This window comes from Bison bison, unplaced genomic scaffold (assembly GCF_000754665.1).
Source record: "Bison bison bison isolate TAMUID 2011002044 unplaced genomic scaffold, Bison_UMD1.0 scf7180017864036, whole genome shotgun sequence".
In the NCBI taxonomy this organism is placed as follows: Eukaryota; Metazoa; Chordata; class Mammalia; order Artiodactyla; family Bovidae; genus Bison; species Bison bison.
In genome coordinates this window covers 1,823,429-1,831,287 of record NW_011494608.1, presented here as the reverse complement: position 1 = coordinate 1,831,287, position 7,859 = coordinate 1,823,429, and the positions used below count along the sequence as shown (strand labels likewise).

General features: G+C 44.5%; 1 protein-coding gene across 1 annotated transcript in view; it reads left to right on the top strand.

Moving 5' to 3' along the window:
- ZFAT (zinc finger and AT hook domain containing) overlaps positions 1-7,859 on the top strand; it is a 158,949-nt gene that overhangs the window by 67,225 nt on the left and 83,865 nt on the right. Inside the window, exons 7-8 of the mRNA XM_010834786.1 lie at positions 1-347; positions 1,172-1,404. Coding sequence (XP_010833088.1) covers positions 1-347; positions 1,172-1,404 — 580 coding nt within the window. The remainder of the gene's footprint in view (positions 348-1,171; positions 1,405-7,859) is intronic.

Here is a 7,859-nt window from a genome sequence, read left to right as displayed (position 1 = left end):
GGCACCTCTGCTGTCCAAGGCCAAAGGCGTGGAAGCAAACTCCGAGGCTCCGGGCGCCAAGAGCCCTCCAGCCGAGGGGCAGAAAGTGGCAGCCTTCTCATGCGATGGCCCAGATCCCAGCAGAGGCCTCAGGTCCAACCCAGCTCAGGCCTCAGACCCTCCCCCGGGAGCTGGTGGGAGGGAGGCGGCCCTGTGCCAGCCTGCCTCTTGCACGCCCGCCCCCGAGCACCGGGCCGGTCTCACTGCCTTCATGAAGATCCTGGACAGTTTGCAGAAGAGGCGGATGAACACCGGCCTGTGTGAGAGGATCCGGAAGGTGTACGGGGACCTGGAGTGTGAATACTGTGGTAAGGGGTGGGGCCGGGCACGAGGCTGGGGGGCTGTCTTCCCCGCAGCCCATCCGGCCACCTGGCTGCGGGTCCACCTCCTGTTTGAGTTGAGCTCGTGTCTCTTTGCAAAGAACACCTTCTAAGTGAGCTCGCCGTCCTGGGTAGATAGCAATGGCGCCACCATGGTGCAGTAGCCTGTGAAGTCTGTGAAGGCAGCTAGGATGCTGGGACAGCCAAACCCGCTGGCTTGGCCAGGCCTGCGAGGCGGAGGTTTATCCTATGGCCCCCGCCTGAGCTTTAGGCAAGAGGTACCTTTCTTCTGTCGCATGAGAAGTTTAAAAGTCCAGCTTTAGTAAGTTGTGGCCGTTGCCTAGGTGGGCAGAGAGATGTTAACGGGAGTGACTGCAGCTCTTTGTAGGGAGACGCTGAGTGCATCCCTCGCAGCTCGCGGTGGAAGCCTGGCCTTGGGGTCTCCTGAGAGCGGGCAGGACCCATGGGAGATGGCCCAGGTGCCCGCGGAGCTTAGAGCCTGGTGATGTCACCCATGTGCGTAAACATACGTGGTACCATAACTGGTCCTCGGTAAGCGCTCCTTTACTCCTCCCAGCACTGATGTCATGCAGAAGGAGTAGCAGCACCCTTAATTTTTGCCACCTGCCACCTTTGAAAAGTCATTTCCAGACAGAGATGTGGTGCAAAGTGTGAAGGGTGACCCGGACAAGCACGAGAGGGAAAGGAAGATAGTTCTTAAAAAAATAAAATAATACTAATACTAATTAAAAAAAAGATCAAATTCAGGATAAAAGAAACTTCCTTGTTCTCATGTGAAAATATTTTTTTAGGCAAACTTTTTTGGTACCAAGTGCATTTTGACATGCATGTCCGCACCCACACCCGGGAACATCTGTATTATTGCTCCCAGTGTCACTATTCTTCCATCACCAAAAACTGCCTTAAACGCCATGTAATTCAGAAACACAGTAACATCTTGCTGAAGTGTCCCACTGACGGCTGTGACTACTCGACTCCAGATAAATATAAGCTGCAGGCACATCTTAAAGTCCACACTGAGCTGGTAAGTAGCCCGCCCTAGTGGCAGCCCCATCTCCCCTGGGTGCTCCCCGCTTGCTCTCGGCGATGTGCACGGAGGTGCCCCTGCTCCTTCGGGAGCCCGGTGTGTGAGCATCCACCCCGGAGAACGGAGAGGCCCTTCTCACGACACAGGCCCTTCATGCTAACAGAGGCCTTCCTTCACCCCAGGGCTCTTCTCACAGGGAGAGCCTCGCGTCTGTTGGGAAGATGATCCCATTGAAAACATTGGCTTCCTCTGCAGATTTTTCAGCATCAGAGAAAGCCTATAGAAGAAAGATCTACAGAACAGAAATAAAGCAAAGGTTTCTTAAATCAGGGGTCCCCCTCCCCCCACGCCCCCAGGCCATGGACCTGTAGCAGTCCATGGCCTGTTAGGAACTGGGCTGCACAGCAGGAGGCGAGAGGCGGGCCAGGGAGCCAAGCTTCATCTGTGCTTCCAGCCGCTCCCCCTCGCTCACATGACCGCCTGAGCTCCACCTCCTGTCAGAGTAGCGGTGGCATAGTAAACATGATATGCTTGGATCATCCCGAGACCATCCCCTCCTCAGCTCCTGTCCGTGGAAACTTTGTTTTCCATGAAACCCATCCCTGGTCCCCAAATGGTTGGGGAACCGCTCTCTTAAATGACGGTTTAAAGGACCGTTAATAACAGGGCCAATAATACTAATAGCCACCACTAAAAACTGTTGAGAGGTTAAGTTAGATGATGCCTGCTGAGCGCTAGACACACTGTTTGAGTCATAGTAAGAGCGCAGTCAACATTGAAGATCACTGATGATATTATCGCGTTATTCCTTGGAGACCCTGCGAAAGAATGTCTGTAAAGCATTTTTTTAAAAGTGATATGTTAATTCAAGGTGCTGTTAAATAGTCTCATGGTGGTAAAAGTTGTCTGATTCTCCGGTGGGTGATCCTGTGACACAGTGAGTGAGTGTTTATTTTGCCATATGCTCCTCTACCCTGAGAGCGTGATTCGAGACTCTTCAAGTGGTAAAGGAGGCGCACCTGGCCCAGGCGTGCTTCTGCTCTGACCGCGTTCCTTTCTCTGCGCAGAACAAGGCTTCAGAAGCTTGATCTGACACCTCCGTTTCCTGGCCTGAAATCACTAACACTCGGGAAGTGCATTACCAAGGGAAAGTCAGGGTATTTTGGGTTTAGTGGGTATAAAGAGCACATGCTTTGAGGTTGGATAACTGGATTCAGATATTGTCTCCAGTAATCACACAGGCTGTATGACACTGGACAAATTGCTTGTCCTCTCTGAGACTCAGTAGCCTTCTGTGAAATATGTATTAAAAAGCATATTGACTCTTTATACACACAGTATATGCACAGACATACCCACACATGCATTATGCACACCCACTCACGTGTGCACACGTATATCACACACACCTCTATATGCAAAATATACATGTACACATACGTATGTCTTTGTATCCGTACGTAGGTCTCTTGGATTATCGGGCCATTAAATGGATCGCTCTGAATAAAGAACTTGGCTCTGTGCTTGTACAGGCACTTCCCTGTAGCTGCTTCCCTCCATCTCCTCCCTCCCATCAGTGATCAGGCAGCGTGACTCAGAGTCAAGGATGTATTGCCATCAAGGAAACATGGGGGCCTGGTCAAGGAAGTTAGTCAATGACATTTCTGAACCCATTGTTTTTTTAACAGCACTGGGCAAATGCTGTGAAAGGGAAACTTGAGAAAACCAAGTTTGGTTCTAGCATGTTAATGTTCAGACCCCATAGCCACCTCTGTGATCTTGGGCAAATTGCTTAGCATCACTGACCCTCAGTATTCTCCTCTGTAAAATGGAGGTATGGTACTTTCTTTGACTTCTCAGGATAGTGAAGATTAAGCTAGAAAATAAATGTGGAACACCCAGGTCAGTGTTTTTTCAGCCCCCAGGTCATGATCCATTAGAGGATTGTGAAGTTAGTTCAGTGGATTACAACTCAGTTCAGATCAATCATGTCCATCTCTTTGTGACCCCACGGACTACAGCATGCCAGGCTTCTCTGTCCATCACCAACTCTGGAGCTTGTTCAAACTCATGTCCATTGTGTCGGTGATACCATCCAACCATCTCATCCTTTGTTGTCCCCCTCTCGGCCCGCCTTCAATCTTTCCCAGCATCAGGTCTTTTCAAATGAGTCAGTTCTTCGCACCAGGTGGCCAAAGTATTGGAGCTTCAGCGTCAGCATCAGTCCTTCCAATGAACATTCAGGATTCATTTCCTTTAGGATGGACTGGTTTGATCTTGCAGTCCAAGGGACTCTCAAGAGTCTTCTCCAACACCACAGTTCAAAAACATCAATTCTTTGGCGCTCAGCTTTCTTTATAGTCTAACTTTTATACCCATACATGATCACTGGAAAAACCATAGCTTTGACTAGACAGATCATTGTTGGCAAAGTAACATCTCTGCTTTTTAATATGCTGTCTAGGTTGGTCATAGCTTTTCTTCCAAGGAGTAAGCGTCTTTTAATTTCATGGCTGCAGTCACCATCTGCAGTGATTTTGGAGCCCCCCAAAATGTCACTGTTTCCATCATTTCCCCATCTATTTGCCATGAAGTGATGGGACTGGATGCCACGATCTTAGTTTTTTGAATGTAGTGTATCTTAAAAATGAAATAGAATGAAGTAGAATTTAATCAGCACTCTTTACCCATAACAAGGTAATAGGTATTGTTTTCTGAGACCTTTAGTTCCATGTTTCAGTGTGTTTATATGCCAGTGTGTGTGCACGTATGTTCTTGGTGGTAATGTCAAAAGGGTGACCTCCTTTGTAGGTCCCATTAGATGAGTTTGCAAGTCATTAACCCCGATGATGTAATTTATGACATTCTGAATCAGCAATACTCAGGGGGTAATTGTTATGAATGATATTCCTGGCTCATACCTCCACCATAATTTGTGAGGAGGACCTGGGAACCTATTTTTAAATCAGGTTCATCCCGACACAGACATGTGAAGTAGCAGGAAGTCAAGCTTCCAGTGGATAGTCAGGATATATCAGTCTCTTCCCCTTTGTTCTTCCTGGCTTGTGTGCCTTCACAGGAGCCCTTGCAGGCACCCGATGTTCAGGGCACCATGACTGTTACAAGCCTTCACCTGGGAGGAGCGGACTCATTCTGGTCTTGCATCCTGACTCCTTCACTTGTAAGTGGTGTGGTCTCACTATCTAACGTCTCTGACCCCTTGTCTGTAAAAGTGGAGTGACAGTCCCGGCCTCCAGGGTTTCCGTGGGGACATTTGTGAGGGACCCAGCACAAGTCCAGGCATGGGGGGAGGCAGTCTACACTAGCTCTTCCTTCTTGTTACTGGTGGTAGCAGGAGAAGCCATAGTAACAGTGGTGGTGCTACTGCTTCCATCCAGGGCATAGTGGCTTTTCAGCAAACATTGAAAATCAGTGCCTGTCTTGGAGAAGTGCCTAGTCTGTACTTGTCCTTATTTATTATTATTTTTTAATATACATTTATTTATTTTAATTGGAGGATAATTACTTTACAACATTGTATTGGTTTTGCCATACATTGACATGAATCCGCCATGGGTATACATGTGTTCCCCATCCTGAACCCCCCTCCCACCTCCCTCCCCATCCCATCCCTCTGGGTCATCCCAGTGCACCAGCCCCGAGCATCCTGTATCATGAATCGAACCTGGACTGGCGATTCATTCCACATATGATAACGTACATGTTTCAATGCTATTCTCCCAAATCATCCCACCCTTGCCCTTTCCCACAGAGTCCAAAAGACCGTCCTATACATCTATGTCTCTTTTGCTGTCTCGCATACAGGGTTATCGTTACCACCTTTCTAAATTCCATATATATGCGTTATTATACTGTATTGTTATTTTTATTTCTGACTTACTTCACTCTGTATAATAGGCTCCAGTTTCATTCACCTCATTAGAACTGATTCAAATGTATTGTTTTTAATGGCTGGGTAATACTCCATTGTGTATATGTACCACAGCTTTCTTATCCATTTGTCTGGTGATGGACATCTAGGTTGCTTCCGTGTCCTGGCTATTATAAACAGTGCTGTAATGAACATTGGGGTACACGTGTCTTTCAATTCTGGTTTCCTTGGTGTGTATGCCCAGCAGGGGGATTGCTGGGTCATATGGCAGTTCTATTTCCAGTTTTTTAAGGAATCTCCACACTGTTTTCCATAGTGGCTGTACTAGTTTGCATTCCCACCAATAGTGTAAGAAGGTTCCCTTTTCTCCCTCTCCAGCATTTATTGCTTGCAGACTTTTGGATAGCAGCCATTCTAACTGGCGTGAAATGGTACCTCACTGTGGTTTTGATTTGCATTTCTCTGGTAATGAGTGATGTTGAGCATCTTTTCATGTGTTTGTTAGCTATCTATATGTCTTCTTTGGAGAAATGTCTGTTTAGTTCTTTGGCCCATTTTTGGATTGGGTTGTTTATTTTTCTGGAATTGAGCTGCAGGAGTTGCTTGTATATTTTTGAGATTAGTTGTTTGTCAGTTGCTTCATTTGCTATTATTTTCTCCCATTCTGAAGGCTGTCTTTTCACCTTGCTTATAGTTTCCTTTGTTGCGCAGAAGCTTTTAATTTTAATTAGGTCCCATTTGTTTATTTTTGCTTTTATTTCCGATGTTCTGGGAGGTGGGTCATGAGGATCCTGCTGTGATTTATGTCGGAGAGTGTTTTGCCTGTGTTTTCCTCTAGTAGTTTTATAGTTTCTGGTCTTACGTTTAGATTATTAATCCATTTTGAGTTTATTTTTGTGTATGGTGTTAGAAAGTGTTCTAGTTTCATTGTTTTACAAGTGGTTGGCCAGTTTTCGCAGCACCACTTGTTAAAGAGATTGTCTTTTCTCCATTGTATATTCTTGCCTTGTTTGTCAGAGAAAAGGTGTCCATAGGTGCATGGGTTTATCTCTGGGCTTTCTATTTTGTTCCATTGATCTATGTTTCTGTCTTTGTGCCAGTACCATACTGTCTTGATGACTGTGGCTTTGTAGTAGAGCCTGAAGTCAGGCAGGTTGATTCCTCCAGTTCCATTCTTCTTTCTCAAGATTGCTTTGGCTATTCGAGTTTTTTTGTATTTCCATACAAATTGTGAAATTATTTGTTCTAGGTCTGTGAAAAATACTGTTGATAGCTTGATAGGGATTGCATTGAATCTATAGATTGCTTTGGGTAGTATACTCATTTTCACTATGTTGATTCTTCGGATCCATGAACATGGTATATTTCTCCATCTATTAGTGTCCTCTGATTTCTTAGTGTTTTATAGTTTTCTATATATAGGTCTTTTGTTTCTTTAGGTGGATATATTCCAAGTATTTTATTCTCTTCGTTGCAATGCTGAATGGAATTGTTTCCTTATTTTCTCATTATTAGTGTATAGGAATGCAAGGGATTTCTGTGTGTTGATTTTATATCCTGAAACTTTACTATATTCATTGATTAGCTCTGGTAATTTTCTGGTGGAGTCTTTAGGGTTTTCTATGTAGAGGATCATGTCATCTGCAAATAGTGAGAATTTTACTTCTTTTCCAATTTGGATTCCTTTTACTTCTTTTTCTGCTCTAATTGCTGTGGCCAAAATTTCCAAAACTATGTTGAATAGTAGTGGTGAGAGTGGGCACCCTTGTCTTGCTCCTGACTTTAGGGGACATGCTTTCAGTTTTTCACCATTGAGGATAATGTTTGCTGTGGGTTTGTCATATATAGCTTTTATTATGTTGAGGTATGTTTCTTCTGTTCCTGCCTTCTGGAGGGTTTTTATCATAAATGGATGTTGAATTTTGTCAAAGGCTTTCTCTGCATCTATTGAGATAATCATATGGCTTTTATTTTTCAATTTGTTTATGTGCTGCATTACATTGATTGATTTGTGGATATTGAAGAATCCTTGCATCCCTGGGATAAAGTCCATATGGTCATGATGTATGATCTTTTTAATGTGTTGTTGGATTCTGATTGCTAGAATTTTGTTAAGGATTTTTGCATCTATGTTCATCAGTGATATTGGCCTGTAGTTTTCTTTTTTTGTGGCATATTTGTCAGGTTTTGGTAGTAGGGTGATGGTGGCCTCATAGAATGAGTTTGGAAATTTACCTTCCTCTGCAATTTTCTGGAAGAGTTTGAGTAGGATAGGTGTTAGCTCTTCTCTGAATTTTTGGTAGAATTCAGCTGTGAAGCCATCTGATCCTGGGCTTTTGTTTGCTGGAAGATTTCTGATCACAGTTTCAATTTCTGTGCTTGTGATGGGTCTGTTAAGATTTTCTATTTCTTTCTGATTCAGTTTTGGAAAGTTGTACTTTTCTAAGAATTTGTCCATTTCTTCCAAGTTGTCCATTTTATTGGCATATAATTGCTGATAGTAGTCTCTTATGATCCTTTGTATTTCTGTGTTGTCTGTTGTGATCTCTCCATTTTCATT